This window comes from Haliotis rufescens, unplaced genomic scaffold (assembly GCF_023055435.1).
Source record: "Haliotis rufescens isolate VD_foot unplaced genomic scaffold, xgHalRufe1.0.p SCAF_14, whole genome shotgun sequence".
NCBI lineage: Eukaryota > Metazoa > Mollusca > Gastropoda > Lepetellida > Haliotidae > Haliotis > Haliotis rufescens.
Genome location: NW_025963824.1, coordinates 1,840,688 through 1,859,750, shown reverse-complemented (window position 1 = coordinate 1,859,750; position 19,063 = coordinate 1,840,688). Strand labels below are relative to the sequence as shown.

Sequence of the window (19,063 nt, the reverse complement as noted above, 5' to 3'; positions counted from 1 at the left end):
TCCGCCTGAAAGGCCATGTCTGCCTACTTAAAGATTGTCAGATTGGTTTTAGAGGTGGTAGTGCTAAACTCACTCAATCACTCACTGTCATTCAGTGAAATACGGTTCCACCATCCCAATTAGAAGGGAATGAAGACAATATACATTTGAAGGATAAAAGATCAGTCTCCATGTTTCTTGCTACCTATGATGTCTATAGTTCTCTATTGAATATGTCAGACAATCTCAAAGTAGTGTGTGGTGATTTTAAAGCGTGTGGCAGTCTTACTACTCTATGAACGATCATGGCACTTAGCAAACCTTTATCATGGGCCTAGTTGCCCGAACACCTATACAACTTTCTAATAATCAATCAAACATCCCCGATTCAGACTCGACAAGTTATTTAAAGAATTTTAGTTTTCATTTTTTCTTCCTTGGCATGTTCCCATAAACAGCATGTTTACTTTTGTAAATACTTTTGTTCCTGACGGGTTAAGGCCGTAGAATTTTTTGGACCTTTGGGTTTCCAGAATTAAAATGTGATGTGTTATAAACATACAACATTTGAGCATACTTTAGTAACGGAAAGATCAATAACTACACATATGTTATGCATACCAGCTTTTCACAAATAAAATAATATATCTAGTATATATTAGTTCTCGAAAGGTTTTGTACAAAAAAAACATAAACTTAGCCGCTAAAGAAAGTATAGGTTGGCAATTTGTAATGTTCCTAGTGGAAAGTGGGTATTGGGCATATGACTGCCCAGGAACAGGTACCAAAAAGCGCCTCACCCGAACGCGCAACCTTAAGCTTTAACGACGCTCATGCGGTGATGAAAAAATAATGAAACAGGTTTCCCGCCTATGGCATAAACTGCACGTGCATGTTAGCTGTATAAATTCGTTCGTCTGCAGAGTATAACCACACGTGATGAAGGCACACAAAAGAATTGCCACGACTGTCACAGGAGCAGAGAGAGGGAGCCATCGACCCAGGTAGCATGCCATCATGGGCCCTGCATCGGCCCAACGTCGGCTACACCATCGGCCTAACGTCGGCAAACTGCATCGGGCCGATGAAGTTTTGCTCATCGGATCGACATCCGCCCAACGTCGGCAAACGTCATCGGCCCTGCACCGGCCCAGCATCGGCCCAGCGTCGGCAAACATCATCGGGCCGATGAAGTTTTGCACATCGGATCGACATCGGCCCAACGTCGGCAAACATCATCGGCCCTGCATCGGCAATGCAGAGGCCCAGCATTGGCCCAGCGTCGGCAAACACTGTCGGGCCGATGAAGTTTTGCTCATCGGATCGACATCGGCCCAACGTCGTAAATAGTTATCTGGCCAGCCTTCGGCCAGAAATAGGCAACTGTTATGGAATCAGCATCGGATGGACATCGGCCCAACGTCGACAATAATTATCAGCGCAGCAACTGACATCTGCCATTGTCTTAAATAGGCTGATGTCATCAGAAGTCATAACTGACAACATCTCATCTTAATATTTCATGTAAATGATGGCACAATAGAACTCTTCCAAGTGTAGTGTTAGGGTACATAAAACTTAACATTTCTAAAACCTGCAGCTAGCCGTGATGGTTAAGTTACAAAGATAAAAGGTAAAACTAAAAAATACTGAATTTTTAAAAAGATAATATTTTTTTATTATAGTTAATACTTTGAAAACCAAATGTAACTAATATAAATACTTCTAGCTGTACAAAACAATCAAAATGCTTACACTAGTTACAGTACTATTTTTGTATGTACCCTAATACATGTGTATATAATAAACTTTATTATTAATTAATTATTATTTACAAGAAAACAGTGTTACTACCTGCAACAAGGCGGATGTGAAACATATTCTAAAAACCAGTTTTAAAACACAGTCTAAACATATACCCCTCATATTGGCCTGCAAAATTTCATTTATGTGGCTTCAAATTCGTTTGCGAGACAAACTTTTCCCCCTATATTTCATCAAGTTAAGAAGCATGAAGCAAAGGCCATAACTCCATACAAAATAGTTCTTATAACCATCTTCTGGAGTTTGTACCTTAGATAAGCACGGAAAGTTTCATTTATTAACGTCAGTAGTGTCCAAGAGAACCTGGCAGTGTATGTACCAAGTTCAAAAACAAGGGTCATAACCCTGTGAAAAATATGTTGTCAACACCAACGTTTTGGATTTCTTTGTTCCTTTGCAATTCAGCACTTTTGTTTGCAGATTCTCTATCTACACCTCTGTTTTTCAGTACGCGTTTTCCTTATGCCATTTCTAAGCCTTGCTCCTGGAACTCGAAGCCATTCTTTTACACAGGTCACCATGTACTTGCCACTTGCTTGTGAGAGTTCAGCTGCAGGCTTCCTCCTCAGCTTCTGTTTACAAATGATAGCAAAAAATGTCAGTGTGCATATAAGTCATTGCATGCACTCTCACAATTACAAGTAATGGACTTCACAAGTGTGTCAAAACAAGTTATTGATAACATAATGGAATAATAGAATAAGTAATACCCTGTTCACATGGGAAATTAGTTTCACTTTAATAGCCATAGCCAAATCCATTGAAAAGCAGTGAGAAAATCCCCATATTGACATAATACTGAGCAGATCCTGTGAAGTCTGGTCACCACAGAACAGATTTCATTTATTATATGATACCAAAATATATGTAGATTACATCATGGTAAACCAAAACTGCAAATAAACGTGTATCATTAAAAGATCAGATACAAAGGTATGTACATATTACAAACACTTGTATGCAAAAAATAGCAGAAAAGTATTGGGGACAAGTAATTTTATGCACAGTTTCAGGAAAAGGAATAATGATATGAAATAATATATCTTTAGTTAGAATAAATCAAATTTGAAACAAGGCTCTGGGTGTTTTTTCTACAATGGATAATGTCCTGAAAAATCTGTACTGAAGTATCTTCATCAAAGTTTTACAATTAATTTGAATTTTGATTAAATAAATGACATTCTAAATTGTCTTGGATGGATTATATATTTAGCATCATACCTTTAAATAGTACATTTTAATTTTTTTTTAATTCAGTATTTCATCACAAATGTACATCATTCATTACTTAACTAGATAAGACAACCATACCACCCCCACCCCTGCCCCCACCACCACCCCCTAAAAATCCATTCTGAAATAGCCATATCTCAAAACCTTATTTAATCGATACAGATACCATATATCGGTATAGGATTTCTGATCGCTATATAGGCCTAGGTCTATGTAAGGTATCCAAGTAGATCTTGATAAGATTGCCCACACCTGTAATACGCAGTGATCGTTTACAAAAAGAGCTGTCCTTTCATTTCGCCCATTATCCAGAAAATGTTCAAAATTCGCAAGTAACTGTGACATTAAAAAACATCAATTTAAATTTTTTTATTTCAACTTTTTGGTGATCGAAAACTGAACTCGGCAGTGAGCTCCGTTCATCGATTAGAAGGAACATTAGCTGGATCGCATGACATGCACACGCAATGCTGAAAGTTTCCGAAAGCCTCGTTATGAATTTCATGTTCACTGCTTTTTGCGCTGACAGTAATCACAAAGTTGACTTGTAATTTCGAGTTTGTAATCAATTTTCTAACCTCATCCATCCCCACACTTACGCCTGTGACAATGACAAATAAAGCAATGTTCATTCAAAAATACTAATGTAAGTAATTGTTTGGCTATTCATTTGCTTGCCGCTGTAATACTCTCACCCCCAGATTGCGACTCGTTGGTTGAACATCGCTGAATCTGCATGGAAGTAAAACATATCTTGTCATGTTTTGTATTTGCCCTCGTCACCGCGTTTTGCTAGAAATATGTATATGGTGTTTAAAAAATATAAATAGAGAATCTAGCGAGGATGCAGTGTCACGACATATTCCACGGATTTTGTCACTGACGTAGAATTGACAGGAATGTGTTTCTCGAACTTCCAAAACACATAGGCCTAGATTTCTCTACTCACGTTGACACTTATGAATGAACACTGTTTCTCGTTTCAATTTTAAGGTTTGAAAATGGAATAAACACCTCGTAAATACAGTAATGAAGTAAACACTTACCGCAAAATAGGTTTTCCCTCAGCCCTCCACGCATCATCCTTTCGTCGTCTGCTTGAAAAGACGCGCGTGAGCAACAGCGCCCTCAATAACAAGAGTAGCTTCCCTTGAAACATGTTGTGAAAACGTTGGACCAACGTAACATAACCGCTCGAGATATTCCAAACTTTTGCCAACCTCATGTAATTTGCTGAATGAATTGTAAGATGTGACGAATACCGTCTGTATCTTCTCTGTCTGTTGTATATGTGCAACCAAAATGGTCAGTGAATTTGCTTGATCTATTTAATTTAAAAATTAAAAATAAAGTTTATATTTTGAGTTCGAAAAGAATTATTGTATTATTCGTAAATATACTTGATCTATTATTTGTCACATTGTAATCGACAAATGTGTTTTTTTCTTTTATGTTATCATAACAAGATCAAACCATACATCAGGTTCAATAGTGTCAGTGCCAAGCACCAGCATTGGCCTGACAGCGGACCGGTGCAGTTTACTTAAAAGTAGAAGTTTCGAGAATATAATTGAAATAACGAGAATAAAGTCGAAATTACGAAAATATAATCAAAGTGATGAGAATATCAAAAAATCAAATTTTCCAAATTGAGTAGTTCGATGCTCATAAATCACTGGATTGTCTGGTTATGTACAGACTGCCGTCATATGTCTGGGAATTTGCTGATTGTGACGTTAAACAACAAACAAACATAGATGGTGTTTTGAAACCATGCCAAGGATTAGCACGAGTCAACCGAGCTTATAGCTGTAATAGTCTGGTGATGATTCAGGGTTAGAATTGGTCTTGGCGGCATTCCTTGTACATTTGCCGCCAATGCAGCTCGACGAACCTCGGCTAAGTGTGAAGTCACAGAGTGCAGCGAGATGTCAACAAACAGTTTCTTGTCTGTTTCACGATTGGTTACAAACTCTTGACACATTATTAAGACAGACTAATTATATATTACGATATGCAGTGTTCACCTTATAATCACACATCATCTCTATTTACACTCAGTTAACAATTTTCTCACCTGATCACGCGGAGTTCAAACAAAACATATGACAAAATATCTCAAAATATTTTCAACAAGTTTTATTTCTATTCAAACACTACAAACATTCTCACCTGATCCGAGAATATATAACAAGACGACGTGAACGGCACACCACTTGACTTTCTCCAACACAGTCTACACAAACACGACACTGACGTCACTGAGCGCCGAGGGACAGAAGCAGATTCTCCACTCGCCGATGACTAAAGTATCTCGCCCAGGAGACCGCGGTCCGTCCCCCCTTGGTCCTGGCGTTGATGTCCACAACGTTCAGTGACAGCACATACTTCACCGTCTCCACATCACTACCCATACATGCGAGGTGAAGGATGTTGTCATCGTTAAAGGTCAACACAGACACATCAGCTCCTTTCCTCACCAGGAGCTCCACCACTTCTCTGTGTCCCTTCCGTGCTGCCAACAGCACCGGTGTCCACCCATTCAAGTCTTTACTGTTGACGTCAGCCCGTCCTGCTGCCAGGATGCGCTTCACAGCCGCCACGTTTCCCCATGTGCTGGCATCACGGAGGTCGCGGTCTGCTTGGGGGTCTCTACTTGCAGGAGTCGGTGTCGCTGAAACACAAAGTAAACTATGTACACATGTCAGACATCTAGATCTTACAGCACTATTGTTCACGACTTACTGTGAGGATATAAAACACATGATGTATTTTCTGAACATGCAACACATGCATGGCTGACACTAAGACGGTGATTGTCGAGAGAATGACTAGAGCTGGTGAGGATTTACACATGAGGTATTTACATCACCAGAATGTTTCTGTTATATCTTACAGTTCTAACACAGTTGTGTGTATGCCTGGGTAGTGGTTTGTCCACTACAAAATATGTGACATTGTCTCTACCCACCTCGTGTGTCAGGTTTTTCTGTTCTAAAACAGTTGTGTGTATGCCTGGGTAGTGGTTTGTCCACTACAAAATATGTGACATTGTCTCCACCCACCTCGTGTGTCAGGTTTTTCTGTTCTGACACAGTTGTGTGTATGCCTGGGTAGTGGTTTGTCCCCTATAAAATATGTGACATTGTCTCCACCCACCTCGTGTGTCAAGTCTTTCAGTTCTAACACAGTTGTGTCTATATCTGGGTAGTGGTTTGCCCACTACAATACATGTGACATTGTCTCCACCCACCTCGTGTGTCAGGTCTTACAGTTCTAACACAGTTGTGTGTATGTCTGGGTAGTGGTTTGCCAACTACAATACATGTGACATTGTCTCCACCCACCTCGTGTGTCAAGTCTTTCAGTTCTAACACAGTTGTGTGTATGTCTGGGTAGTGGTTTGCCCACTACAATACACGTGACATTGTCTCCACCCACCTCGTGTGTCAGGTCTTACAGTTCTAACACAGTTGTGTGTATGTCTGGGTAGTGGTTTGTCCACCACAATACACGTGACATTGTCTCCACCCACCTCGTGTGTCAGGTCTTTCAGTTCTAACACAGTTGTGTGTATGTCTGGGTAGTAGTTTGCCCACTACAATAAATGTGACATTGTCTCCACCCACCTCGTGTGTCAAGTCTTTCAGTTCTAACACAGTTGTGTGTATGTCTGGGTAGTAGTTTGCCCACTACAATACATGTGACATTGTCTCCACCCACCTCGTGTGTCAGGTCTTACAGTTCTAACACAGTTGTGTGTATGTCTGGGTAGTGGTTTGCCCACTACAATACACGTGACATTGTCTCCACCCACCTCGTGTGTCAGGTCTTACAGTTCTAACACAGTTGTGTGTATGCCTGGGTAGTGGTTTGTCCACTACAATACATGTGACATTGTCTCCACCCACCTCGTGTGTCAGGTCTTACAGTTCTAACACAGTTGTGTGTATGTCTGGGTAGTGGTTTGCCCACTACAATACACGTGACATTGTCTCCACCCACCTCGTGTGTCAGGTCTTACAGTTCTAACACAGTTGTGTGTATGTCTGGGTAGTGGTTTGTCCACCACAATACACGTGACATTGTCTCCACCCACCTCGTGTGTCAGGTCTTTCAGTTCTAACACAGTTGTGTGTATGTCTGGGTAGTAGTTTGCCCACTACAGTACACGTGACATTGTCTCCACCCACCTCGTGTGTCAAGTCTTTCAGTTCTAACACAGTTGTGTGTATGTCTGGAGGGTGGTTTGCCCACTACAATACACGTGACATTGTCTCCACCCACCTCGTGTGCCAGGTTCTAGAGGGATCCGAGACTTCCGTGTTTCCTCCTCTCTGCTCGTGGCTGTGGAGACAAACAGGGTGGTTAGACTTGACTGAAACTCTACTAATGTGTTGACACATTCCCGTATATATATACATTCAACCACTGTGTGGTAAATTTAAGAAATATGTTCCAGACGAACGGATATTTTCTTATAACGACAGAGCTTGCTGATGCTTCTGGTGACTTGACAAACTGTCCAATGTGCACACTGACACTATCACCAGTGGTCCACCGTATTCTCCCACGTACCGCGTAGCTCAGACTCCGGTGTCACCCCAGGGTTCAGTGCCTCCATCTTGGTCGGGTCACTGGAGGCTGCAACACTACTAATATACTGAACCGCAAAATAAGATCACCATGGATAGATATATGACGTTTTACACTTCATGATCAGTACCTACTACACTAGGCTTTCTGTGGAGCTAGTACATGTTGGTCTGATAGACTACTGTCAACTTAAACAATGATAGAGTTACAATTAAGAGCAACGTTTCGATGTAGGTTCTTAGACCGTTATCAAGCAAGTGATATACAGAGTCTGGCTGGCAAGTATATACACATGTTGAAGGCAATGTTTATACAGTAGAGTAGATGTTGTTATATTGGCGGACTTCAAACTAATAGTGTAAACTACCAGCAACTTACAACTTTTCAAACTGTAGATGAAGACTGACCTGGGACATTTTCACAATGGTTATATTATTAATTTTGCCCAAAGCAAACTTTATGCCGTACAAAGAGCACTAGACACGGAATGGTCATTCTAAAAAAAACATAATCAGAACAGTATTATTCTACCAGACAGGCAAGGAGGCGGAAGATTTCAGGTAGGCATTCGACACGAAATACATAGTTCAGTAAATTTATTTGCAGATATACCTTTGATTGAGGAATGAATCAACTTTTAGATAAAAGCATATTACGTGTGTTTTAGAAATAAGTAATAGAAATATACCTAAAAAGATAAATGTGTATTGCTGAAAAACTCCAGAAAGCAGTTGAAAACACTCAGTTGAAATTTAAATATGGTAGAATTTTCTGGGCGCTTACCGCCTATACAGACAGTTTTCCCAGATCTAGTCGCCAAACATCGAAAATTCAGGCTGCAGGTCTTGGATGCACAGGGCCCAGTCTGAACCTTTAAACACAAAGGAAAGGGACCATATGTGTTTGTTGCATTTACTGTGAAGTGTAGGCGGGATTTGGGTAAAGTGGTCGGATTAGATGTTATAGTAAAATAGAATCTGAACCTCTTTCTCATTTTCGTGATTTATTTTGTTGTTTCTGATCTGTCACATATCTGTAATGTTATAAATCACACAATACATTATTCTGCACGTGAAGAAACTCTGAGATAGAACGTCTGCCTTCTAATGAGTACATCGATTTTACAGATGGCGTTCTATGATATTTGAGAAGACACAATGAAAATTATATGAATTTAGATTTTATTTAGCTAGCTGTATCTTTAACTTACATACGAATGATCCTTAGATTCTACGATGAATCCTTCCCTCTTCTTAATTTTCTTTGCTTCATCACTTGACAAACGACAGGTTAAAGTTTCATGATTGTATTCCAAACTCAAACATCCACCCTTTTCATTACATCTTTCTTGGCACATTTTGATGCCAATGTTCCTGATAGTGGCAGAACAAGGCGTCAATTTGTCTACCTTCTGAAGTACACATTGTTCCGTGCTGCATGTGGAAAATACTGACATAAAATAAAATGCCAGGCACAGGTTTCCAGCGTCGCTTGACCACATCAGCGTCATCTTAAAGTGTTTACAGAGGATCCTATAATTCACCACACCCGGTAAGAGAGACTGTCACTTCGTAGATGCAGATGACAAGACTATCTACATGAATGTTTCCAAAGTACCACAGGTAGGTTGAACACTGCTTTTAAGCGGTTTGATACGTCACGTGATGCCACACGTTTCTGGCGTGAAGAGATCAATACAACAACGGACTTACACAGCATATGCTGGCGCTGGCTCTTGTAGAATCTATCGAGTGGCTTACAACTCGGTAACGAAGTGCTCTTGTATATACAGGTAATGTACACCTTGTCAGCTAGGTACACATGTAGATCTATAGACAGGTAAAGTACACCATGCCAGCTAAACACACCTGTAGATCTATGGACAGGAAGTGTACACCACTTCAGCTAGGTGCATACCTAAAGAAGAAGAAGAAGCTTATTTCAGTACAAAGGCCACAGGCCCAAGTAGAGTATATATATATATATATGTGTTTTTTTTATACAAAGTGGTGGAGTTAGTGAGTGAGTGAGTTAAGATTTAAAGTCACATCGGCAATATTTCAGCCATATAGTGACTAAATCAAGTCATACAGTAATAATACATTCACATAGATATTAAAATATATCAACAAAGGACAGTAAAAGTACTAGTCTATCACAGATATAGATTTAAAACTAGCATGTTATCATCAAAATGTGACTACTCTGAACAATACATTATAAAAATGGGCTAGAGATCACCAGCAACCGAAGTTAGGACACCATACTAGGGACCATGGGGACTTACGGTACATCTGCTTCCTGCATGGGACCCCAGCAGGATTTACATCATCCCTCTGGCTACTGGTGATAGTTAGACAGTTGAAGCCAAAATATTTAAAAATAACAAGCATACTACGATTAAAATCCAGGAAAATGAAACATACTTTGGAGGAAGTGGGACTTACGCACCCTCCCAGGAGGACAATCATTTTACGATACTTCAACCCCCTTTGAAGGTACAGCCACAAATAATCACAGTTATCTAATCATTCTACCAAATTAAAACCACTTATTTTTTATTACAATCAAAATTTATCTATTAACTCAATTTCTTTTAAAGAAACAAGAATTAAATGAGTACTGACATTATTAAAAGGATCCTTTAATGAAGATGAATGATAATATTTATCCCTTTTGAGAGAGAAATCGACACAATCAAGCAAAACATGCATGACGGTGATTCTCTCATCACAAGGGATACAGAATGGAGGATCTTTAGCTTTTAACAAATATTCGTGCGTATAACGAGAATGGCCAATACGACATCGTCACAGAGTGACCTCTTCAAATTTTGAATGACAACCCAAGTCAGTGTAACCGATGGTTTGTTTTATGGCATGTAGCTTATTTACACCTACTTGGGTGTCCCACTTCTTTTGCATAAGGTCCCTGATGTAACATCTAATAACAGGTTTAATATCACTGTATGGAATAAGAAGTGGGGTCACAGATTTTTTGAGTGCTGCCTTTGCAGCAGCATCAGCCAGTGTGTTACCCACAATGCCGACATGGCTGGGCAACCAACAGAAGACGATGTAGTATTGGCCAGTGGCAAGGTCATTGTACATTACAAAGTGGTGGAGAAACATCAAGAAGTAGCGAGTTCCAATCAACAAATTAACATTATAATAATGACGAACGTAAATAAAGAATATATTTAATGTATTCAGCAAATAATGACAAGGTTTCAATGTTTGAAATGTGTAGTAAAGTTCTGAGGGAATAAACATTTTATTGTTATTGTTCGGAAAATATGTTTGTCTTAAAAATCATCAGTTTGGCATACTAAAAAATAAATGTTACTTGTCTCCTGTAATAGTTTTAGCTTTTAGGGACAAAATCTAAAGTTTCCAGGTACACCCTCCCGCCGACCTATGATTTTCATAACTTGTAATTCTCCAATAGCTAGGCACATATGTGACATAAAGACATGTAATGTACACCATGTCATCTTGGTACATATGTGGAGATAAAGACAGGTAATGTACACCATGTCATCTTGTTACATATGTGGAGATAAAGACAGGTGATATACAACATGTCATCTTGGCACATATGTGGAGCTTAAGACAGGTAATATACACCATGTCATCTTGGTACATATGTGACATAAAGACAGGTAATGTAAACCATGTCATCTTGGTACATATGTGGAGCTTAAGACAGGTAATATACACCATGTCATCTTGGTACATATGTAGAGCTAAAGACAGGTAATGTACACCATGTCATCTTGGTACATATGTGGAGCTAAAGACAGGTAATGTACACCATGTCATCTTGGTACATATGTAGAGCTAAAGACAGGTAATGTACACCATGTCATCTTGGTACATATGTAGAGCTAAAGACAGGTAATGTACACCATGTCATCTTGGTACATATGTGGAGCTTAAGACAGGCAATATACACCATGTCATCTTGACACATATGTAGAGCTAAAGACAGGTAATGTACACCATGTCATCTTGGTACATATGTAGAGCTAAAGACAAGTAATGTACACCATGTCATCCTGGTACATATGTGGAGCTAAAGACAGGTAATATACACCATGTCATCTTGGTACATATGTAGAGCTAAAGACAGGTAATATACACCATGTCATCTTGGTACATATGTGGAGCTAAAGACAGGTAATGCACACCATGTCATCTTGGTACATATGTAGAGCTAAAGACAGGTAATGTACACCATGTCATCTTGGTACATATGTGGAGCTTAAGACAGGTAATGTACACCATGTCATCCTGGTACATATGTGGAGCTTAAGACAGGTAATGTACACCATGTCATCCTGGTACATATGTGGAGCTAAAGACAGGTAATGTACACGATGTCAACCTGGTACATATGTAGAGCTTAAGACAAGTAATGTACACCATGTCATCCTGGTACATATGTGGAGCTAAAGACAGGTAATATACACCATGTCATCTTGGTACATATGTAGAGCTAAAGACAGGTAATGTACACCATGTCATCTTGGTACATATGTGGAGCTAAAGACAGGTAATGTACACCATGTCATCTTGGTACATATGTAGAGCTAAAGACAGGTAATGTACACCATGTCATCTTGGTACATATGTGGAGCTTAAGACAGGTAATGTACACCATGTCATCCTGGTACATATGTGGAGCTAAAGACAGGTAATGTACACGATGTCATCTTGGTACATATGTAGAGCTTAAGACAGGTAATGTAAACCATGTCATCTTGGTACATATGTGGAGCTAAAGACAGGTAATGTACACCATGTCATCTTGGTACATATGTGGGGCTAAAGACAGGTAATTTACACAAGGTGAATTTGATGCATGTGTAGAGTTGTAGACATATAATGCACATCAAGTGGCCTGTGCACATGTGTAGACCTATATACAGGGAATTTACACCATGTCAGCTAGGTACATATGTGGAGCTAAAGACAGGTAATGTACGACAAGTCAGCTGGATGGATATGTACAGCTATAGATAGAGTTAAAATGAAAATTTGAACTCCATGTGTATGACAAAGGGAGATTGTAGAGTCTATACGAAGAAGGTGTCATGTTTGTAATAAACCTATCATGGAACTGTTCTGGGTGAACAATACCTTCCAAATGACGTGCTGGTTTTCTTGGGGAATTAGTCAGCAAAGAGCCAGAGTCACAGGAGACTAATCACAATTTTATTTACAAGAACAATTAACAATTTACAATATCTTAGAATATAACTGAGGTGCCACAGAGAGTCGGTACACACTCTGGGCTGTGGGAGAGAGGTCTGCTTGGTAAGAGAGTCAAACCCCTTCTCTGCCTAAAACCTGCCTACAGTATGTATTTAACAAAAATTTAAACAATAGAAAGGAATGTGATTGGTTGATACACGATTGGTTGTGTCCTAAGCTAAATGGATGGCTAGACAGAGGGGAATACTAAATCCTGTTTATCCTGTTGGACTGGCACTAATGTTGTTGACATATTTACTGGATGCTTTGAAAGAGATTAGGGTGTCACTATAGATGAGCTTGTGTGGGGGCTAATCCTTAATGCCCTATAGACGAGCTTGTATGGGGGCTAATCCTTAATGCACTATAGACGAGCTTGTATGGGGGCTAATCCTTAATGAGTCTTAATTGAAATAATGTTATTCTAATATACCCCGGTGGGTGATGACAGATATACTTAAATAAATATCCTTTGTCTGGGAGATGGGATCTTGATACCTTAGGCTAGCATTTATCTAAAAGCTTTAAATCAATTAAACTATGTAGATGTAACTCTTGTCTTATTGAATAGTATGTCTAGAAGATGCGCTCCCATTACCTTAGGCTAGCAACCATCTAAAAAAAGCTTTAACTGAAACTACTGATATTTTATATATGCATTTTACCTAATGATATTTATTACTTAAACTATAATTATATGAAATGATGTATAAATATTACACCATGATAACTCATAAAAGCACTTGATGTAGATCTAATTATTATAAGATAACTTAGTATAAATGTTATCCCATGATAACTTCCCCTCCATCTGAAAATGTTTGGACCCCAAACGTGTAAAATAAAAATAATTAAGGCTTAGATGGACAATGTATAAAGTTATAAACTGGTAGTAGTGAATAATAATTATTATAGAGTCTCTTTTATATCAGGAAACATAATATAAAAATGCTGTCATCAGGGAATCTGGATGTGGAGCTGGCTTGTCTTGGCACTCTACTGGTGGTTTATGGGTGATGTAAGAGGCCTTGAGTTCCACATCCTGGCTTGAGGTTTAGGATTGTTGGCTGTGTCCATGGAGGTTTTACATGGAAACAAAGAAAAGAGAGTTAGCATGTTCATATAATATGTCATATATAAATACTTCCTCAGTTTGTCTGTAATAACTAGAAAATAAAACAAATATGATAATAATGATGTAAAAGATCGGTACATAATTATTACTAAACGGTGTCATGACCAGGAAGTATTGGCGGCAAATTACAAAAGTATATCATGAAAAATAGAAATATCTCTATTTTTGGATACAATCATTAGACGCATTATATATACATATATGTGCATGTGCATATAACAAGTGCATTGGTTTATTACACTAATACGGTATACAAAAGGTGTATATCCTTTTTAGAATTCTTTGTTAGTTTTCGTAACTATTTGGTTTGCCTTTTCTTTGTTTTGGTTCATGTCAGTTGTTAGGTTTGGTTTATTTCAATTTGGTTTGTTTCGCTTCGCTTCGTTTCGATTTTCGTTCAGTTCAATTTGGTTCAATGCAATGCGGTTCAGTTTCATTCGGTTTGCTATATAGTTTGATTTGCTTCGGTACGATTCGCAGTATGGGTTGCTTTGGTTTGGTTCCTTTCATTTCAATTCGCGATAAGGTTCGGTTTCGTTTCGATTCACGGTATGGTTTGGTTTGGTTCACTTCATTTCGATTCGTGATACGGTTCGTTTCAATTCGGTTTGATTCGCTTTTAGTTTTCATTTCGATTCGCGATAAGGTTCTTTGGTTTGGTTCGTTTCACTTTGTTTTTGAGATTGGTTGATCAGGTCAATGCTCAAAATTTGTTGTGATACAAATAACTCAGATGATCAGGCTGATGCCATTTGTTCTCAACTGGCGACCCATAGTGAAAAGACTGGACACAAGAAAACATAACAAGATACAGCTAATAGCTGTTTCGTGATTTGCAACGTTTATTCAGGAGATTTTGTATTTTGATCAAGAATATGTGCAATTGGCATTGTTTGGTATGTACGGTAAGGTTATCATAGTATGGTAGAATACCGTTTGTGAGTGAAATACGGTAGGAAAAGGTGTTGATGTTTTCATGGTCTTTATGTGGAAAAATAACCCTTTTGGATTTATAAATTGGTGGTTCCTCTGGATCATATCGAGGATTATCTTCTAGACCCAGCCACTCATGGAGATCGTTCCAGCTATCATCAGGGTAGCGCTGTATGAGGTGGGGAGGAACACTTTCGAAATAGCATGTGAATTGACCAGGATATTCTTTATATGAGACCTTGACATAGCAGTCTCCTTGAATAATTTCAATGCCCATAACTCTTTCCATTTTATGATCTACTTTTCGTAGGTGTTTTGGAAAAAACGGATATGGTTTGACATCTAATTCTATGCATGGTTTGGTGTTGTCTTGCTCGACATTTCCTGACATTGTATTCCCTGACAGAACATTGACTGATTTATTGTCTGATTCCTTTTGGTCGAAAAACTTATGATTCTTCAGTGGACGTTTTCGTCGTTTTCCTGACATACTTCTTTTGAGGTGAAATTCTCCCCGAACGGAGTCTGGAATGCTGCTGCCATACTCCCATGTGTTTCCTCTTTCTGGATCCTTCCATTTTACTCTGTAGTAGATTTTGCCATTTGCTCTCTTGGAACTAACAATTGAGTGGATGTCCTCTGGATTGAAGACCTGAGGGATGTCCTTGGTTTGATTACCTGATGTTGGACTTGGAGGTTGTACCTGGCTGTCGTCGGGTTGTTTTCTGGATTTGGGCTGGTGATGCTTACTATTCACTCCTCTTTTCCCTTTATTTACCTTTTCATTTACCTTGGTTGGAGCACTAGGACCTGGTGTGGCATGATTTTCCTTCATGGTTGCCGTGGGACTGGTAGGTTTTTCTGTTGTACTTGAAGCAGGGTTTTTCTTCTTTGTTGGGGTCTTTTGCTTCTGACTCTTGTTGCTGGAAGTACCTGCCTTTGTTTTGGAATTGACCTTCTTACCTTTCTGTTGTGGAGGTGATTGATCAGTTGCCTGGTAAGTTGAACTTGTTGGTGGGGAATTGTTGCTGTCAAGATGAGTATCATTGACTGGTTCCTCGTTGTCATCCATGACTCCTGAATCTATGTTACTGGGGTTATTGAGGTATGGTTCTGGAGGATACTGTGGACGATCAGCAGGATCAAAATATGGCTTCAGACGGTTGGCATGGACCAGTGGTTTGTGTATTTTGCCGTCAGAACATCGGCGCAGTTTGTAGGTATAATTTGGACCTGTATGGATGATATAATAGCTACCATACCACTTTTTGGTTAATTTGTTGGAAAGGCCTTTTTCAACTTTTTGACAGTAAAGCCAAACTCTTTGACCTGGGGCGAATTCTGGTTCTTTAGCCTTTCTATTATATTGTTCTGAATACACCTCCTTAGCCCGAGCAGTGTTTTCAGCTGCGATTGTTCTAGTGATTTCAAGCTCCTCAAGCAAATTGGAAAGATAACTTTTGTTATTGTGGCCTAAATTTTCTTTTGGAATTAATGCTACATCTTGTGGAGCTCTCATTTCCCGGCCGAAAAGCATAACATATGGGGATTTTTGAGTTGATGAATTTGGAGCCATCCGATAGGCCATCATGTTTCTTGACTAGGATAATGGGAGCTGAATACATAGAAGTTGACTCCTCGATCAAATCATACTTCAGAAAATCATCTATAAGTTCTTCAGTGACTTTTTGGAGATGAGGAGATTGACGATATGGTATACTCTTAACGGGTGGGTGGTTGCCAGTGTCAATGATATGTTGGTGCAGGTCAGTTTTACCTAAATCTGCAAGACTTGTTGAAAACATGTTTCTATTTTGTCCCAAAAATCAAAGTAGTCTGTGTCGTTGGTCTGGAGTCAGTTGTGTATTGGTCAAATCAAATCCTAACTCCTGTGCAATTTTGACATAATCCCTGGTGTCATTGTCTCTCTTCTCATTGTCGGTGTTAACGGTACTGATGAATGGTTGGTCAGAGCCGATTTCAAAAACAGAGTCTTTGTCAATGTAACTAAATTTGCCTACAACTGTACCCTTGTCAAGAACCTTTTCTTCTTGGGAGGGATTCATAAGCCTAAATGTAGCAGTCTTGCGTTTTGATTAAGAAAGAGTTCTACCGCCTGCTACTTCAGAATGAGCAGTGAGGGAAGCAATGGGTTCGATGAGGATGAGGGAATCCTCTTTGGTCTCTGATAGTCTGACCTTGAAATGAATTTCACTCTGAGGGGGGATGTAAATCTGATCTATTGTTTTTGCTAATCCACTAATCTCATGCACTGAATTGGCTATGAAATTGATATATTGCCTATCTGAGGTGCTGTTGTTAAGTATCAAGGAATGACAGCTATAATCTAAGACTGCATCATTGTCATCAAGGAAGTTCTCACCTAGTATCACTGCCTTCGGCAGTGTAGGCAGTACATAGAATCTTTGAGAAAATTCCTGATCCTCAATGACAAAATCTAACACAACTGAACCTAACACTTTATGCAATTCGCCGCCAACACCTTTTACCTGTGGAAAGGGTGAGTTTCCAAGAGTAAGGTTTTCAAAAGCTGTGCTCAGAAAAGCAGACGAAATACAACAAATGGATGCCCCTGTGTCTACTAAACAATTTGTTGTTGTTGTGCCAAATTTTGCCTGAATTACACTTTTGGCAAGGGGCGTAACTTTCAAAGTCCCCAAACAATACCATTCCCAGTCTAAGGGGACAGTTGTCTCATCTCAAAGACTGATGGTGGTTTAACATGCATTCCCAATATTATGGAAAGTTATATCATTTTCTTTGACTAAAAGTTACTTTCCATACCAGACTCCATATTTGCCATGACACCTATTAGTATGTACCGTTCTAATTTAAAGGATGACAAGAATTTCAACAATGTATTACTTACAATATTTGAAGACTTTTTCTTCCTTTGTTGGTGTCTTTGGAGGAGTTGGTTGTCTTTAATCCAGTGTTGAGGTCAGTACATAGAAAGTGTAAACTGTACATACTAGGATGGGAAGCGAGAACGAAATAAAATAATGGACCTAGATTCTGTTTCTGTTATTTTCTCTGGACAGTTTAGCCAGTGTTAGCAATTTGGATGACTTCGGTGTAACAAACCAATATACTGATCAGTTAACTGAGGAAGGGTATATATCATTAGGAACATGTGGATGATTGGTCTAGGTTTGACGAAACTTAATTAACACCCGTTGAATCATCTTATAGTTTCTAAACGGAATCTACAATAAGTAATAAACATAATGTGCTCGATAAGCTGTAAGAATTTAGGTGATTACGATGATCGTTGCTTCCAAAATGATGTGCTAGAACTCGCCGATGTATTCGAGACATTTAGAAAGACCTGTTAAAATGTAAATGGCTTGAATCCAGCATAGCACTATCCCAGTCCCGGATATTCCCATCATCTGCGCCACCATCAACCCAACATTGTTGTCATGTACAGCACCATCAAACTAACAGCCCCATCACCTGTATGACCATCAACCCAAATAATCACATCACCAACACCACCATCAACCCAACATTGTCGTCATGTACAGCCCCATCAAACTGACAGCCCCATCACCTGTATGACCATCAACCCAAATAATCACATCACCAACACCACCATCAACCCAAAATTGCCATCAGGTTCACAACCATCATTCCAATCACCACCACCACCATCTTCTCAACATTCCCACCATCTACACCACGACCTACTCACCAATCCCATCAGGTACACCTACACCATCAACGTAAACATCCCCATCGCCAACGCTAAACACCTACATCACAACACAACAGTCCCATCAGGTACACACACCCATAAAACTAAAACGTTCCATCATGAACAGCACGATCAACCCTTCATTCCCATCACCTACACGACTACCAACCGAACATTCCCATCACCTACACCACTGCCATCCCAACATTCCCATCACCAACACACCACCAATCCAACATTCCTATCACCTACACCACCATCAACCCAACATTCCCATCACAAACACAACCATCAACAATCTCTTCCCCTAAACCACTATCACCCATTCATTCCCTTCCCCAACACTACCATCACCCCAACAGTCCCCTCCCCTACATCACCCCAAACAGT

General features: G+C 39.4%; 1 protein-coding gene across 1 annotated transcript; it reads right to left on the bottom strand.

The window, feature by feature from the left end:
• Positions 1 to 5,294: 5,294 nt before the first annotated feature.
• On the bottom strand, positions 5,295 to 16,027 carry LOC125379281 (ankyrin repeat domain-containing protein 49-like). Its single transcript, XM_048395550.1, has 4 exons — positions 15,919 to 16,027; positions 7,615 to 7,680; positions 7,324 to 7,383; positions 5,295 to 5,710 (listed from the first exon to the last, which is right to left on the bottom strand). Exons 1-4 carry the CDS (start codon positions 16,025 to 16,027, stop codon positions 5,295 to 5,297), a joined length of 651 nt encoding a protein of 216 aa, XP_048251507.1.
• Positions 16,028 to 19,063: the final 3,036 nt, after the last annotated feature.